This window comes from Rhipicephalus microplus, chromosome 3 (assembly GCF_043290135.1).
Source record: "Rhipicephalus microplus isolate Deutch F79 chromosome 3, USDA_Rmic, whole genome shotgun sequence".
Taxonomy (NCBI): domain Eukaryota; kingdom Metazoa; phylum Arthropoda; class Arachnida; order Ixodida; family Ixodidae; genus Rhipicephalus; species Rhipicephalus microplus.
Window position 1 is genome coordinate 173,184,999 of NC_134702.1, and position 17,940 is coordinate 173,202,938.

At 46.6% G+C, this 17,940-nt stretch overlaps 1 protein-coding gene across 5 annotated transcripts in view; it reads right to left on the reverse strand.

The window, feature by feature from the left end:
• The window catches only part of LOC119167547 (uncharacterized), a 42,186-nt gene that overhangs the window by 1,161 nt on the left and 23,085 nt on the right, over positions 1–17,940 (reverse strand). The window contains exons 2-6 of one of the 5 annotated variants that reach the window (XM_075887709.1): positions 15,734–15,841; positions 15,142–15,252; positions 13,783–13,860; positions 13,485–13,704; positions 1,489–2,943 (exon numbers count right to left, since the gene is read on the reverse strand). In XM_075887709.1, the coding sequence (XP_075743824.1) occupies positions 1,799–2,943; positions 13,485–13,704; positions 13,783–13,860; positions 15,142–15,252; positions 15,734–15,841 (1,662 nt within the window). In that variant the 3' untranslated portion in view covers positions 1,489–1,798. Of the gene's footprint in view, positions 1–1,488; positions 2,944–13,484; positions 13,705–13,782; positions 13,861–15,141; positions 15,253–15,733; positions 15,842–17,940 lie in introns of those variants that run through there. The other 4 variants (XM_075887711.1, XM_075887713.1, XM_075887710.1 and 1 more) reach the window with 4 other exon arrangements.

The window sequence follows — 17,940 nt, forward strand, 5'->3', positions numbered from 1 at the left end:
AGACCTCAAGATAGCCTCGACGTGCAGGTGTCTGCGAATTCTCGGTGAGTGAAACACCCACGCTTTATAGGGAAGCACTAAAACGACGCACAAACACAAGTTAAATGTTCTTGCGGAACGGCGCACCACAAACCGAAGTCCGAGCCGTAAGCGCTCACCGTGGTTGTCTCGCATTCATAAAGTTGTACAAACTATTCCCTGACCAAATACACACGCAAAAAAATGCATTTGAAAAAAAAAGTTACAGCTTTTCCCGACGATTTGCAAACTACTTGGTAACCCCCCCCCCCCCCCTCCTCCAAAAAAAAAAGAAACCTCACTTTCATGTGGTGGCGCTGTGGTGCAATAGGTAATGCGGAGCCTACATGACGGTCATGTAGGCTCCCTAATAGGTAAGATATCTGGTTCGCGTGCATGTGGTCCCAAGTTCGATTTCAGAGCTGCGGGTGCTTCGCATGTTAATTTCGCAGGTGTAGATTGACGTGATACTGTCCAATTACCTGTAGCCATAAGATTCGCCGCGATATCAGCAAGAAAATGCACACGAAAATTTAAAAGAAACTTTTTTCGCATCAAGGCCAGGCCGCTTATTGAAGTGTCACCTGTAACCACAGGCCGTACTTAGCCCCAGAAAATTTGACCTAGAATCCCCCATATTCTGAAGGCCATTAGGAATAGGGCCGCTTCCTGTGGGACACTGCTAGGGAGCCGTGTAACGAACTGACTAGGAGCAACCATAATTTGACCAAATTTTCTGCCAGCTGGCGTGTATTCTAGCCAGGATTTGACCAAGAGTGTAGAATAATGTTTTTTCACCACGATGTCAATGCTCTATAACACCAATATCTCACATAATAGGCTATCTTTTTTGTGCTTTTGGTATAGTGTCTTCAAATAAGTGTTATGAGTGCTCATACACCAGTAAGGTCTTTTTTCTTGAAAGAGATAACAATCCAAGATATACTTATCAAAAATCAAAAACTGCCTTGGAAGAGTTGGGAGGGGGTCAGAGCCTTCCCTTACGTAATTCGTGCCTCTAATCAATAAATATTGAAATTGTGTATGAATGAAACTGTTTTCGTATGCAAGTAGAGGTCAGCATAAACGTGAATCTTGATAAGGCTGAGATTAGTATTGAAAATGGTATATATGACCATAGGTCAAAAATGAGAAGTGGAACTCCATCAGTGTCACTTCAAAAATACATCTTGCTCTTCGGACTCGCTCACACTCCAAGTACCTGAAATTTTATTGAGCTAAAGTCATTCTGACTCACCTCGACAAAATTTTTTTCAGCCAGACGCACTCGGAGTCAAACTGACAAAAATATTACTCATGCAGATTCACTCAGACTCGCCGCTCGATCTGAGTCTGTGAGTTGGCTCAAGAGGGTTCGTTGACCTATGGTGAGTATGCATGTGTTCGATCAGGTGACCTTCTATGGAAAAGGGGTGAGTAGCAGTGAATATAAGAAAAGGGCCGCTCTGCTTCATTGGTGCGCGAGTGCCATATGAGGTGGCCTTTTATTGAAAAGAATACATTGCTGTGGACAGACGAGGGACAGTTTCTTCCTTGAGTATACATGTCTCTAATGAGTTCGCATTTCACTGAACATGATGCATTGCAGTGAACACAGGAAAATGGATTCACTCATCTGTACAGGCAGATGTGTCTCATGAGGATCTCTTCCAAAAAGTATTTATTACAGTAGAAACAAAAACAGGGCCACCATTAAATATGTATGCAGATGTCTTACGAGGAGGCTTTCTACACAAAGGATGCAAGAAAATGGATGCTCTCACGTGTGCTTTCGCATGTGTCTTGTAAGGTTCTTTTTTTCTGCAAAAGATGCATTGCAATGGACACAGGAAAATGGACGTTCTCCTGTGTGCTTTCGCACGTGTATTGTGAGGTTCTTTTTTTCTATAAAGGATGCTTTGCAGTGGACACAAGAAAATGGACGCTCTCCTGTGTGCGTTCGCACGTGTCTTACAAGATTTCCTTTCTGCAGAAAGGACACATTACAGTGGACACAGGAAAATGGACGCTCTCCTGTGTGCTTTCGCATGTGTCTTGTGAGGTCCTTTTTTTCTGCAAAAGATGCATTGCAGTGGATACAGGAAAATGGACGCTCTCCTGTGTGCTTTCGCATGTGTCTTGTGAGGTCCTTTTTTTCTGCAAAAGATGCATTACAGTGGACACAGGAAAATGGATACTCTCCTGTGTGCTTTCGCACGTGTCTTACAAGATGGCTTTTCTGCAGAAAGGACGCATTGCAGTGGACACAGGAAAATGGTCGCTCTCCAGTATGCTTGAGGATGTGGTTCGAAAGGGAACTTCTGTACATAAAAGAAGAATTGCAGTGGATACAGGAAAATGGACGCTCTCCAGTGTGCTTGCGGATGTGCCTCTTGAGAAGGATTTTCTGTACAAAAGAAGCATTGCAGTGGACACAGGAAAATGGACGCTCTCCTGTGTGCGTGCGGATGTGTCTTATGAGGTTGCTCTTCTGCACAAAGGACGCACCACAGTGGATGCAAGAAAATGAACGCTCTCCTGTGTGTTTTTGCAGGTGGCATACGAGGGTGGTTTTCTCTACAAAAGATGCATTGCAATAGACACAGGAAAATGGCCTCTCTCCTGTGTGAATGCGCATGTGCTCATCGAGGTGGTTTTTTATCGAAAAAGATGCACTGCAGAAGGCGCAGGGGAAGGGCCGATCCCCTGTGTGAGTGCACAAGTGAGCCCCAAGCTTGGACTTGTACATGAATGCAGCTGGACAAAAGCGGCAATGGAAGGGGGGCTCGCCCATGTGTTTCAGAAGGTGTCTGTTCATAGTTGATTTGTCCACGGTCACATAGGTGCACTGCTGGCAGGAATGAAGTCGGCTTCGTACAGATGCCAGTGGAGAAGACCGTTCGAAGGAGACACAGGACAGGGAGCCTGAAAAGCCATTGAGAGCCCACAAAGCAATGCAAATTATGTGTGACACACTACATGGAACCGCACTACAGCAGCAGGCAATACACATGGGCAGCTGTGCATGCAAAATATATTGATGTCCACCTCATCTCACTAAGGCTACTACTGTGCCAATAGGGCACCGTCACAGCATGTATTACAATATTTGCCATCTGGCTGCGGATAAATTCTATGGTCAACACATACGAACACAGTGTGCCAGAAAGTAGAATAGAATTTAGTTCTCATTCAATTGCTAAGTATATTGCAAACGTCGAAAGTGTCTCATTGTGCACAAACAAAACTAGCCCATTAAACTGCTTACTGAAGTTCTGTTTGCGGAGAAGTATTCACAAAACACTGCACAGAAATTACCACTTTCTATTACAACACATAAAGCATAATAAAAAAATATGAGTGAATTATATTTATGTAATGCAATGTGTAAAATTAAAAACAAACAATACACATTTATGCACTACCGCAGCCACTGTTTATATTGCCACTTGGCCGCTACTTACGGCGAGCGCAAGCCATGGCTGCCCGCGAGAATGAAAGACGATGTCCTGAGGCAGCGCCTGCTCTGGCTAGTTGTTGTTTATTGAAGCAGCCATCTTGCCAGTTTTCGGTGCATCTCCCTGCCGGCTCAGTTCTTTCAAGTTAAAGACCTTTTGTAGCACGTGAACACTGATGGGGCTGATGGGTAACCCCCAGCCGATGTTCCAAACACCTCCAGGTAGCCCTGTACCTGCAGTGACAACACCTGTACGCTGCTCAAGCCGAAGACTCCGAAGAACACCACCTGAGCGTGGACCTCTTCCCGAGATGACGTCTGTCACACCCTCGAACGCTATGGAAGGCGCTGCAGTCTCCAACGCACAGGAAAGCACTGCAGCCATGCCTCATACGCTGTGAAAGCCACATGTGCCGAGGGTGTTCCACGGTTCTGTCTTAGAGGATGTCGAAGACTGGCTGGCTCAGTTCGAACGGGTCTCGGATTACAATGGTTGGACCGACTTCGACAAAATGAGGAACGTGTATTTCAGCTCGGAGGACGGCGCTCGTACTTGGTACGAAAAACATGAGCCTTTTCCCTCGTGAAGCCTCTTTCGTGGATACTTGCTGGCAAGTTGGGCCAATCCAGATCGCCGTGAACGAGCCGAGCGAGCGATTCAGTCGCGCCTCCAAATGCCGAACGAAAGTGTCACGATGTAGGTCGAGGACAAGACGAGCCTCTTTCGTCGAGCCGACCCCGACATGGCAGAAGAAAAGAGGGTCCGTCATTTAATGCGAGGAGTGAAGAAGCAGCTTTTCGCTGGCCTCGTTCGCTCTCCCCCAAGGACCGTGGCGGAATTTCGGAGCGAAGCTACAACCATGGTGCAAGTGCTGCAGCAGTGCTCTACTGTGTACGACCGGCAAGTGAGTGCCGCTTCGTCAATAGGTCAGATCGTAGGTGCGGCAAGCAACATCAACATCGACTCTCTCGGTGATTTCATTCGATCGGTGGTGCGTGATGAACTAGGAAGATCCAGTGCCAGTCCTAACCTACTACAGGGTCTATATGCAGCCTTGTCAGAAACGAAATACGACAGGCTCTCCAAGTGCCGCCTTCCAACTATGTCCTCCATGTCCCGACGGAGCCACATCGTGCATCATACGCAGAAGCTGTCAGCCGATATACTCTTGCTTCATGCTTCACCGGGCTTCGTTAATCCTATGCCACAGGATGCACTTCCTTCGCTGCAGCCAATTCAGCACTTAAAAATCGACAGCCGCTTCCCAGATTTTTCCGACGTATGGTGCACACCGGACAGATGACCACTGTGCTATCACTGTGGTGAAGCTGTACATGTGTACCGGGAATGTCGCTATCTTCACCTCGAACTATAGGGCTTTGCTGTCAACGCACCACGGCCGAGATTCGGCGAAAGACCGAGCGCTATTGAAGATTACCTCTCATATCAGCGCATGCCACTGCGGCGGCAGTCACGGTCCCCATCCCCAAGGCGATCTTCGAATTTTCGGAGCTTCCCAGGGGCGGCGCCGGTGCGCTTGCCAAGCCCTAGGCGGGAAAACTAACTACAGCTGCCTACGGGAGCGAGGCCACTGACACTCGACGCAAGCAAGGCCTCCCACCGACGCAAGCACAGACACGGAGCGATTCCCCGACGACAGCGACGAAAGCCAGAAGCAGATTTTCTTAGAATATCCATGTGGTAGTCAATGGTCACCACAACGTTATTGCATTATTGGACATAGGTGCAGACTACTCGATAATAAGCAGGAAACTAGCAGCGCACATAAAGAAAGTTGTTACGCCTTGGTACAAAGCACAAATTCGTACTGCCGGCGGGCACGTAGTCACCCATATCAGCATGTGCACTATCACAGTGAGCATTCGGGGACGTATGTTTCTCGCCAGCTGCCTCGTACTTCGTGACTGTTCCGGAGACCTAATCCTGGGAGTCGACTTTTTGAGGGAGCACAGCGCTATTATCGATCTTGAAGAGCGTACCGTGACGTTTTCCACAGCAGAATCCTCCGACAAATATGACGACATCCGTGACAGCATGCTTCCCGTTTCTGCCGACAGCATCCTATTGCCTCTGCGTTCAAGCGTCCTAGTTGATGTAGTGTCTGACAAGTTACCGGATGGTGAGGTTGTCGCCAAAGGAAACTTGACGCTTCTGTTCGCGCTGCACGCAGCCTCATCACGCTTCATGACGGACACTCTGCCCTACTTGTGACTAATTTCAGTAACGACTACCAGCACCTGTTTCGTGACACCGCCATCGCTTTCGCCTACCCCACCGCAGACGTTTCTGAATGCTTCGCATCTACATCAGCCGACAACGGGCTTCGACCGACACCAAGCGACGTGACTTCACTACTTGCAAAAGTTGATGTCAACTCGACCCTCTTGGAACAACAGTATAGCGAGCTACTTGAACTGCTATATCGTTTTAAAGTGCTTCGCGTCCACCTCAAAGGTTCGTCAGACACCGATCGCCAACACAGAATAATTCCGTACACCGACACCTCGCCCATAAAACAACACCCTTACCACATTTTCACGAAGGAATGTGACGTGATAAATGCTGAAGTCAAAGAGATGTTGCAAGATGGCGTTATCCAACCTTCGAAGAGTGCCTGGTCATCTCCAGTCGTGCTCGTGAAGAAAAAAGATGGATCATCGCACTTCTGCGTGGACTACAGAAAACTCAACAGCGTGACTAAAAAAGACATCTATCCGCTGCCCCGCATCGACGATTCCCTAAACAGACTGCAGCGGGCCAAGTAATTTTCATCGATAGACTTGAAAAGTGGCTACTGGCAGATCGAAGTTGATGAACGAGATCGTGAATAACCGCATTCGTTACACTGGATGGCCTATATGAATCCAAAGTGCTTCCCTTCGGCCTCTGTTCTACACCTGCAACATTCCAGAGAATGATGGACACTGTTCTTACCGGTCGTAAGTGGCACACGTGCCTAGTTTATCTGGATGATGATGTCGTGTTTTCTGCCACCTTTGAGGAGCACCTGAAGCGTCTGCCGAATGTGCTGGAAGCTCCGCTCTGCTAACCCGACACTGAAGCCAAAAAAAATGCCACTTCGGTTACAAGGAACTAAGGTTTCTCGGCCATGTTGTCAGTGCGGATGGTATTCGACTAGACCCAGACAAAAGTACCACGGTGGCCTCGTTTCCTGTTCCACGTGATAAAAAGGCAGTCCATCGTTTGCTAGGGCTCTGCGCGTACTATCGCCACTTTATAGCCAATTTTTCTAGGATTGCTGAACCACTCACTCGACTCACTCGTGAAGATGTTCCATTCGTCTGGGAGGATGAACAGGATGCAGCTTTCTCTGAACTACAGGAGCGTTTGCAGACACCACCACTCCTCGCTTACTTTGACCATGACGCTGATACTGAAATTCATACTGACGCCAGCAACGTGGGTCTTGGTGCTGTCCTCGTACAACAACAAGAGGGCACAGAGCGAGTGACAGCGTACGCTAGCCGCACTCTTTCCCGTACCGAGGTCAACTACTCCACAACAGAGAAAGAGTGCCTCGCTGTTGTATGGGCCATGATGAAATTTAGGCCTTACCTTTACGGACGCCACTTTAAGGTAGTTATTGACCATCATTCGTTGCGCTGGTTAGCCAACCTATGAGACCCGTGTGGGCGACTGGCGCGATGGAGTCTTCGTCTGCAGGAATACGATTTCACGATCGCTTACAAATCGGGCCGCAAGCACCAAGATGCTGATTCATCATTCCGTGCATCTGTCGAAGTTTGTGGCCACGACACTGAGGATGACGGTGGTTTCCTTGGGGCCCTTACTACAACAGATCTGATTACACAACAGTGCCCGAACAATGAAATTCGAGCAGTTATCGAAAACCTTGAAGGACGCAACTCTTCCATACCTCGATGTATTTCTCAAAATATGTCGTCGTTATGTCTGCGAAATGGGGTCCTGTATAAAAAAACTCCAACGACAATGAGAGAACCTATCTTCTAGTTGTGTCAACTGCAATGCGTGACGACATTCTTCTTGCCTGCCACGATGAGCCCACATCTGGTCACTTAGGTTCCTCTCGAACTCTCGTCTCGAAATCTCGCTCGAGTTCGACAAGCCTACTACTGGGCTAAGCTCTCTGCATCCGTTAAGTGATTCGTGAAAAGCTGCCGGGAATGTCAACGCCGCAAATCCCCGCCACTGAAGCCCGCGGGGCTTCTTCAACCAATAGAACTACCCAGAGCGCCATTTGATCAAATAGGAATGGACTTACTGGGGCCCTTTCTGCTATCATCTGCCGGACAAAAGGATCGTAATGGCCGCCGACTGTTTGACGAAGTATGCTGAAACAAAGGCACTAACACGTGCTACGGCTTCTGACGTCGCCCAATTTGTTATGGACCAGATCGTTCTTCGACATGGCGCTCCGTCGTGCGTAATCACAGAGGAACAGCATTCATGACCCACCTCAGTCATGACGTATTCAAGCTAAGCTACACGAGCCATCGCAAGACCATGACATATCATCTGCAGAGCAACGGCTTGACAGAGCGGCTAAACAAGACCATCACTGACATGTTATCTATGTACGTAGATGTCCAGCATAAGACCTGGGACCAGGTGCTACTGTACGTCATACTCGCGTACAATACTGCCGTCCGGAAACTACGCAATTCACGCCTTTCCGTCTTGTCTATGGACGTGAGGTCCAGACCATGCTAGATGCGATGCTTCCACATAATTCCGACGCTTTGATCACTCCTGATGCTGTCCAGCTTACCCAGTACGCCGAAGAAGCACACCAGTTAGCACGCCTACACATTACGCGCCAGCAGAGTACAGACGCATGCCGCTACAACGCTCGCCATCGACAAGTTGAATACCATCCAGGCGATCAAGTTTGAATGTGGACTCTAGTCCGACGCAAGGGATTGTCAGAAAAACTGCTCAGTCGCTACTTCGAACCATAGAAAGTGTTGCGACGCGTGAGCGATGTGAACTAAGAGTTGGTCACTGACGGCGCCTTCTTGCCACGGCGGCAAAGGCACTCCTCAGAGATTGTGCACGTAGTGTGACTAAAGCTGTACTTCACGCGATAGTGTGACTGTGCATGATTCTTATTGGTGTTTCTGTGTATGCGCCTATTTTCTCTTGGGTCACCTCGACTTTGCCTTTGAACTTCACGAGCATCAAAGCGATGCCTTTTTTTAGTAATGGAGTAATGCCACTTGGAGTAATGCTTGGAGTAACGCTTGGAGTAATGGAGTAATGCCACTTAGAGTAATGAGTAAGGAGTAATGCCACTTGGCCGCTAGTTACGGCGAGCGCAAGCCATGGATGCCCGCAAGAATGGAAGACGATGTTCTGGGGCAGCGCAAGCTCTGGCTAGTTGTTGTTTATTGAAGCAGCCATCTTGCCAGTTCTCGGTGCGTTTCTCCGCCGGCTCAATTCTTCCAAATTGAAGACCTTTCGTAGCACGTGACAATACATTATTGCCACAGTTACATTTTTCACTAACGTCTCTCTACAGTTTCAATGAGAGCACAATGATAAGCAGGGGAGACAAAGTCATTTACGAACGATTAGTTACATCTTGCAGTATCAAAGCAAACTACCACTGTTGCGGATGATTGTGACCGCGCGACAACATGCAGTAAAACCGAGGAGAAAGAAGAATAGTTAGGCATGAGCGGTTGGAATAAAGGCACGCTCTAGGTGTAGGGCTCGGGTCTTGAATACGCGACATCCGTATGGTGTCGAACCCCCCCCCCCCCCCGGTCACGCCCTTCGAAGACTTCTACTTCCGATGGCGTCGCCGGAGCGGCTGCGTAAGAAGCGTGGCGTCGTCTGGGCCAGCGTCACACAAACTATCACGCTGCTGACCGACGAGGTGCAGGATTCCGTTTCCGATGCCAGTCAGGTCGACTCCCACGTTGCCTACCTCCCTCAAAGGAATGCCAAACTTGTCACCTTAAACAAAGAAATCTTCGATGCGACTGACGACGACGACTATGAGGAAGAGCTCGAAGTCGTGGAAGAATACGACCGAAGGGTCTCTTGCGCCGTGCCCTGAGCGCGTTTCTTCCTCCTAGAGGCCGCAAACAAGGCGACAGTAACAAGTGCTGCAAGGTCGGCAGCTACATCACCTGACGCCGAGGCCGGTGGTGCCAGCACCGCAGTCCAGAGTCAGGTCAGTGACTCTTCTCGAGTAGCCGATGAAATTCCCAGTCTAGGAACGATGCCGCATCATCACACGGTGGCCCTGCCGAAACTACAGATCCCAATGTTTTCCGGCGCACTTTGCGAATGGGAGTCCTTCTGGGACCATTTCAGTGCCACGATTCCTCTGGATGAAGACCTTTTACAGATAGAGAAGTTCCAGTACCTTCAGTCCAATTTGAGTGGTGCAGCAAAGAGAGCAATCGAAGGCATCCGACTAAGCGAGGACCATTACAACATCGCGATCAAGACCTAGACGGAGCGATTTGGTCGATACGACTAGCTTGTCAACAAGCACATAGACCACCTGCTCGCCTTAGCGCCAGTCAAGTCGTCGGCAGACGTGGAGAAACTTCGCCTGCTCTACGACAAGGTCAACTTTCGAGTCTTTCATGTTGACCGGTTTGGGCGTCTCTCCGGACCAGTACGACGTGGTCCTCATCACGTCCTGATGAAGTGTCTGCCAGATGATTTTGCGATTCTCTACTGCCAGAAAGCGCAGGAAGCGCCGCAGGAAACGTCCGGCATCGCAACACTTGAACAGAGAGCTCGCCAGAGTGCCGAATCGCTCAGTTTTCTGCGCATTCAGATTAAGGTTCGCGAGAAAAGCAGGCCAGAACAAACAGCGTCTGGTTTCTCGCAGTCACAGCCTGAAGAGGTCAAACCTTTGTCGGCACCAATGGGACATTTGCCTACAGTGTTCGCACTTGCTGCCGAACCGTGGAGGCCTTGGAAGTACCCAAAGTGTGTGCAGTAACAAGTCCGCCGCTCAGTACTGATGTTTCGCAGCTTTTGTGGGACATGAACTTGTCAAGCTGCAGAGAACTTTCATCCCAACACCTGGAACCCACAAGAATTAAGCATTTTACTTGGTTTTGACGTCTACTGGAAGGTAGTAACTGGAAGAATAGATCGCTTGTCCAGTGATCTTACGGCCATGAAAACCAAGTTTGGCTGGACTGTTCAGGGCACCATAGAACGCGAGAGAAGTTCAGCATACATGAGCGCTCTATTCCTGTACTATACCACGAAGTTTGTCCCTAACGGTGATCTTTCTGCAATAAGTCGTCTCGGTGTCATGGGGACCAAGGCACCTGCCGAGAAAGAAACAAGCCTCCAACAGAACTTGAGGCATCTGAACAGGGCATCATAAAGTTGGATGGCTGCTACAAGGTTCCGCTAAAACTACCAGTTTTGGGTAGACATTCAGGCAGTGATCATCGAAGATTGGGAGAAGGCTATCCACATGTGCAACTGAACTGGTTCAAGAAACGTTCTGACTGTATAGACACCGTGGCAAGGCAATCAGAGAGGCATATAGCAAGAAACAGAAAAGGCGATTGGAAATACGACAGCCAAAAGATGATGGCTATTATCCGCCTCATCATGCAGTCATTCATGAAAATGCTGTCACACCAAGGCTTTGTGCTGTGTCTGGCACCTCAACGCACACGCTAGGTCATGCCTGCCACAACGATGCCCTGCTGAAGGGTTCAAAGCTCAACGCTGATGTTGTGCAGTAGCTGCTCGTCTCCCAGAGGCAACCAGTTGTCTAGTGTAAGTTCGGGGAAGATCTTTGGTGGGAAGACAGGTCATACCGGATCACCCGCTTGACAGGAAATGCATTGAGACGGTCATTAGTGCTACAGCTTGAACACCGAAGGCCTCGTTGTTGGGAGCTGCGAAGTGTGTTCCTGTGTTGACGGTAGCGCATGTTCAGTGCTACAATAGCTGAATGGGGCGGTCAGCGCACCCAGCAGAGAATGATATTGGGCGCATGCTTTAGAGTGACTAGCTTCTGGAAAGGCAAGAAAAGTGACTGGTTCAGTTAGCATATATTCTGGAGGGAAGCCAGCCAGACAAGTAATCTGGAATAGCGAGACTACCTCGTGATCGTCTTGGCCCCTTGGGAGTATGTTGCAGATAATTGCGGCCGCGTGACAAGAAGCAGGAAAACTGAGGAGAAAGAAGGATGGGAGTGCACGAGCGGCAGAACTAAACATGGACGTTATTGGTGTAGGGCTCAGGTCTTGAATACGTGGCAATCGCTACTGAACGTTGTCGCGTCTTATCTGCATAAATATTTTGCTCAGCATACACAGATATGTAAAAACAAAAGGATGCATTATAGAGTTTTTAGTCCGGACCATGAGACTTTCGTAAACATGATGTGTGTGCTGTAGCCAAAGTTACGACAAGTGGCCTTGTCGTTTTCATGGCTTCTTGTTGAAAAGTCGATTGCAACACCCACACTGTGTTTACGAATTTTTAACCACAAGCTTTCATCTTCTCCTTCTTGCCTTTTGTTCGAACTTCCAGTCTAAATCAGTTATTTGCCACACAAGCGAAACTTCATGTCAACAATTTAAATTGACACTGCTTTAAAATTCATTACTTTTTCTATTTCAATAGTGTTTGCACAAACCCTGAAAAAGAAGAAAGATTAGTAAATCTCGTTTGTTTCGATTCCGGCATTTTGGAGTCGCAGTCCAGACATGGTCTCATACCAATCACAAGTTTGAGTTCGTAATGCATTAGGCTGCCACTTACGGTGTAAACTGGTAAAAAAGTTTTAAGAAGCATCTACTACAATGCCTGTATGGCAATATCCAGAGGAAGTAATTTTCGGATGATAACTGATAGTAATGCGTAATGAATAATTTTTGCATTATGTCCAGAGACAACGGTAAGAATGTGAGAGATGCCATAGTGCAGGGCTCCGAATATTTCTACAGCCTCGAGTTCCTTATTCAGTAAGGAATGTTCCAGCGCTTACTTCACTCCTGGCAGACAATGGTCCTAAACCGTCACTCACCGAACACTCTTACTCAGGTTCTGGGTAAATACTGCCCGTCCTGGCTATGGTTATTAACATGCTAAAAACACTGATATCAAGAAGAATGTGCCATTTGTTGGCTATATCTAGCACAATAAGAAGAACCCAGTTGAGGGCATAGCACGTGACATTGCGAGAACTCTTTGAGGTGACATGCGTAATTTTAGTGATCTGTTGCTGAGCAGATGAGTAACAGCCACGAGAAATAACACCCACAAATGAAATGTAAGAGCATTCCTAAAATCTTATTTTCAAATTGCAGCGATGCTATACATTAACAAATTTCCACTTTGCATGCATTCATCTTCTAGCCGATCCCGCAACGTGCTGCCCTGAGAGCGCTTAGATTGTTTTTGGTGCATCGTCTCCGACAGCTGTTCCAGTGGTGCGACGTGGGGTATCGTGGTAAGGACACATAATCCATGCCAACCCCTCCAAATGTACACCCGCTAAGGAATCCGCTCCTCAGAAACAGGCAATACACTACTGAGAATGTCCAAACGAAACAACATTGATGGTGTACGTGTACGCTCAGGCACGCCATGTGCACATGACCTAGTTTGTGCATGATGTGTCAATGCACATGTGTGATGTGATACAGGGATGACTTCTTTGGAATAAAACTGTAGATACTTAATAAACAGGCGCGGTTGGTTGCTGTCTCAAAATAAATCAACAGGTGTTTCATACCTTTGTACGCACTGTACTTGCCGCTCTCTCACCAATTACAACGCACTAAAGAGACAGACAACATGAAAATTACTATGCTCACTATGGCAACCGTATTCCTTTATGTCAGCATTTTGAAGGATGATGACTGGTCGAACGCAAAAGCATTGAGTTGCTACCCTCATTTCATGAAACAATTTGAAATGCCACTATGGCACCTATGTGGCAAAGCTGAATTTTTCATAAATCCGATGAGAAACGCGAATACATACCTGAAAAACAAGTGTATGGTTCTGTTTGCATAGAAGTTGAAGATACGATTTTCTTTTCGTCCGTTTGGGATCCTTCGTGGTGCATAAGTACCTGCACTTGAACCGATTTCTCTGTACTATTATTCGTTTCACACGCTGGCTCTGGTGATGTTTCCACAGCTTGTCCCAAATCACAAGCCAGACCTGGTGCTACTTTAAGAACTTCCTCTGTTACGTCATCCTGAAATTATATTGCTTGTTTTGTTACAAGTGGTAATGCAAAATATCATTCCGAGAAAAGAAGTCAAAGCCGCTTTACCTGATCTATTTCGCTATGATGATTTGGTTTTGACGTGTGTACGATGGTTGTGCCTCCAAGGAGCAACCATCCAAGAATCTGAAATAGAGCACAAAAAGACGAGTTACTGATGTGTACACACAAAAATAGGAACATATCGCATTCATTAGAATGCACGCTTCTTAAACATTTTTTAAATGATAAAATAAAACCAATTATACTTCTGTAAAATTGCCTAATCAAATTTATAATGCCGCACCAAGCACTGCCAAAAACAAAGAGGAGTAGTGGAGCAGAAACTTGATGAGCTTGGACAGTTCTATGGAGGCCGTGTCGGGAGGATGTTGCGCAGTGCGCCAATACAGTCTGCAAAAAAGATTTTAAACATAGTTTGTTCTTTATGCTGAAGATTCAGGAAGCCGGCCTTCATTCCTCTAGCTATCGCTTCTGGTCTGCCATGTCGTTCTGCAACCAGACCGTCACGAAGCGCGTAAAGAACAAGCAGGCTTGTCATTAATTCCAAAGTACAAAAATTGTGAATGGTGCAAAATAACTCATCCAATCTTGAAAATCAAGAGTTTTCGAAGCGTCATGCCCTCTATAGTTGATGAAAGGCGGTCATAGTCAGGAGGGCTGAACACCGAGCCGAAAACCTTCCCGAAGCACGACTCGGTAGCCAAATAAACAGGGAAGCACCGATTTCTTGTTGCAGAAATCTGAGGGATTCTTTTATTCTGCTGGTGCGAATCTTCGGTAACGATACTTGCGACAGTGAAGCCATTTCAAACTTTCTTTTTTCAAACTATGGCCACACACTGAAAACTAAGACATACACCTATTTTCATGATTGCAGCAACGCCAGAAGATTTTGATACCATTGTTTTATAAAGGTATTCTGGAAAGAATCTCTGCGCATAGAGGAATACTGTACTTGCTAATATTGTGACGGAATCGCAATGCTGACGAACGCAGAGACCGCGTGTCCAAACTGAAACTGTTTATATGGCAGAAATTGTGGTTGGTGTACGGGAACTCAGATTACAGCGATGTGCACTGGCACTTGTACCAACAAAGAAAGCGTCGGCTGTCGGTACACTAACTAACGCTAATGCACATCGGCATTTGTGCAAGTGCCCTTCAATATGCTATTACTAGTAGCCACGTAGGTTCAAGAGTCATCATTTATGTTCACGTTGTGTTCTTAGTCTTAACAAAATGATCTACTGCGGTCCTGAAGCTTTCCAAACACAACAAGTGCACTTTTTGCGCTAAGAATTACTAACAGCGTAATGGGGCGATAACAAAAATGGACAAAAGAATGTGGATATCCTCCATGAAAGAAGCTAACGAAGTTACAAAGGCAGCAGGACAATCACTCACGAGTGTGCACAAAAGCATAGGATGCGGCACTGCATGTGTCAGAATTCTGTGAGCCCATGTGTTCAAGCTTCGGGAAAAGTGACGTGACTGTCCAAGTCTGCGTCCGGAAACCTAAACCGAAAGTTGCATAAATAAATAAGGTGAAATGAAATTATTTAGCAATACTACATAAATCGTGAAACGGGTATCATAATCCTAGTGCCATAAGAAATGTTTGCAACAAAAAAAAAAACACAAGCCACAAATTTGATGGCACCTCCTCTTTGGAATTTCTATTTTCTTTCTCATCAACTACATTATTCTCTACAGTGGACTGCTAGTTGTCAACCTGGTTTTCCATTCTTCAAGATTTTCTCATACGTTTTCATGGTCAGCTGTCTATGCTTTGTCTGAACACTTTAGTGTCTCAATTTTTTTTAGCAAGAGTAGCGTTCTGCTACATATTGTTTGACACTCTTGTGTTGAAATACTTTTTTGAAACTTTTTTCAATGTCGCTCGATTGCTACTTCACATCATGTACAAATCTTGAGTTGAATTTCATCTAGTTATTTTTTGACAACTGTACCACAAGGATACATCATAAGAACACACTCGCGTAAAAAAAAAAGGACCATGTCTCCGAAGGAAACCATGACGGGATGTGAAGCCAAAGCGGTGCGCACGGCGTTGACCTGGCGGAAAAGGGCGTCGACGCAGGTGCTGGAAGAAAAATTGAAAAAAAAACTTGGTCTTTACTCGAGTTAACGTTTCTTTGAAATGCAAGAACACGGGATGCTGGTTGAGTTTCGTGCAAGTTTCACCACAGATAAAAGAGTCGAAAGAGTGTATTCACTCGACCTGCAGTCGAGCGTTACGGGCGTTAGAGAAGGTGAAGCGAGAGAGAAGTGTGTTTCGAGTGGGTGGAGGAGCAACAGCACCTTGGTGTATTGGGAGGAGCCGGCAGCTGCTGCAGGTGAGGGAGATAGGAACATCAACTCAAAGCTGCGACTTGACCTACTTGGCATTGTTCCAACAACTGCGGCGTGGAGAACGCAATGCGTGCGGCGCGCTAGCAAGGAGACACAGCTGGATAGCGTTACACAGGGTACTCCAAGGGTTTCAGCTACTTAGCATCTGAAACCACAGCATATCCGCGAAGTGAATGGTGATGAGTAGGTGAAGCAGTGGGATCATTTGGTGTTACCATAAATCAGCTGTGACATTGACCGCTCATGCATTTAAATCGGTACCAAAGCAGTGTGCAATTACATACGATTATTGGTCATAAATTGTACATGGTGTTTAGTAGTGAATTTCATTTTGCCTTCATTATTACTGCTTTGTGGTACCAGATCTTGACCGAACTTGGCAAAGACGAGGTCTTCGAACATTACCTCGGTGGTTGTTTCCAGTCATATCAAATGCGTTGTAAAAAGCATATAGAGACGTCGTATACTACATAAACTACTCAAAGTCCACGATCATCATTGTTATTACGGCTACAGTGCACGCACAAGCCACCAACGAAAAATCCCAGACTTTAAAAGGACTGTCTACTCTCCATCACTGCTTTTCCGTTTTGTGTCGCAATAAAAAAACATACCATCTGAACTGCCTAACCCAGCAGCGGTTTTTCTGGAAAGTGTGTAAAAATTTTCAAAACAGAATTTTTTATTTGCGTTCAGCCAGCTTTCATTGATGGGATGAATGCCCACAATGCTCGTCCGCGTAGGCGACGACAATTGTACTGCCGGTGAAAGTCGAAAACTGAGCTTTATCAAGTTCTGTTTATTAATAAAACAAATACCTCAGTGGTCATTGAAGGCACGCACCCACTTTTTTTGTTCTTGTGAGTTTCTCCGACATCTGAGTGATTACTTCAAGTGAGGACACCTAGTAGCAATTCACAAAACATTTGATAACTGTATCTGTAAGAAACAAGCTATTCGGTCACCAATATTGTGTATTCGAAAAACGAAGAGAATAAAAGAAGAAAAAGCCTTGCGCTCTTTGTTCATCAGCGTCTGACTGATAAGGTCATGTGTTCGAAGACTCCCATCAAACGCTGTGCACAAGCCGCAGTTAGACGGCGGGGTGCGATCATAGCTATACGATCGTGATACAACAAAATGGCAATGAGAAAAAGCTTGTGAGAGGAATGTTACGGTTATGTTTATCTACGCCTTGACTGCAGTTTGCTAGTGCGTCACTTGCAAATTTACTGAAAGGATGTCAGTAACAGCTGTGACACCCTTTTTATTTATTTGCCCCTAGTACTGCTCTAACGCCACAGAAACCATGGCCGAAGCTTTTCAAAGCGTACCTTGTGTCGGTCAGGGACTGTGACTGGCTAGCAGAGCGAAAGGCAGCACCTGTTCTGACACCACTCTGAGTGGAAGGACTGCGTCTGTACTTTAAGAACAAAGCAGTCAAACAAACAACAGCAGTCAGCGTCGCTACGGACGCCCCACAACCTCAAGTTTCTACTGAACCAGTGTAGACCTCTGTGCATCGCACGGGGTATTGGATAAGTGAGTACACAAAGTTAATAAATGGTTTGGACTTGCTCTGCATGAATACAATGAATTTCATCGTTGAGAGACATCAGTTATGCACGAGGCTTCAGTTGACGTTTGAACCTTTCACCTACTATGTTTATGTTGCTCAACTCAAACAACTAGCTCTGACTTGTAATTTGCATGGACAATTTATGAACGCATGCAGGATTAACTTGTTGACGGAGTCTTCAACCTAGCATTGCGCGAGCGCTTCTCAAATTCCAGCTGAACACTTACGTTGGCCAAGGCTAAAGAAGTTGG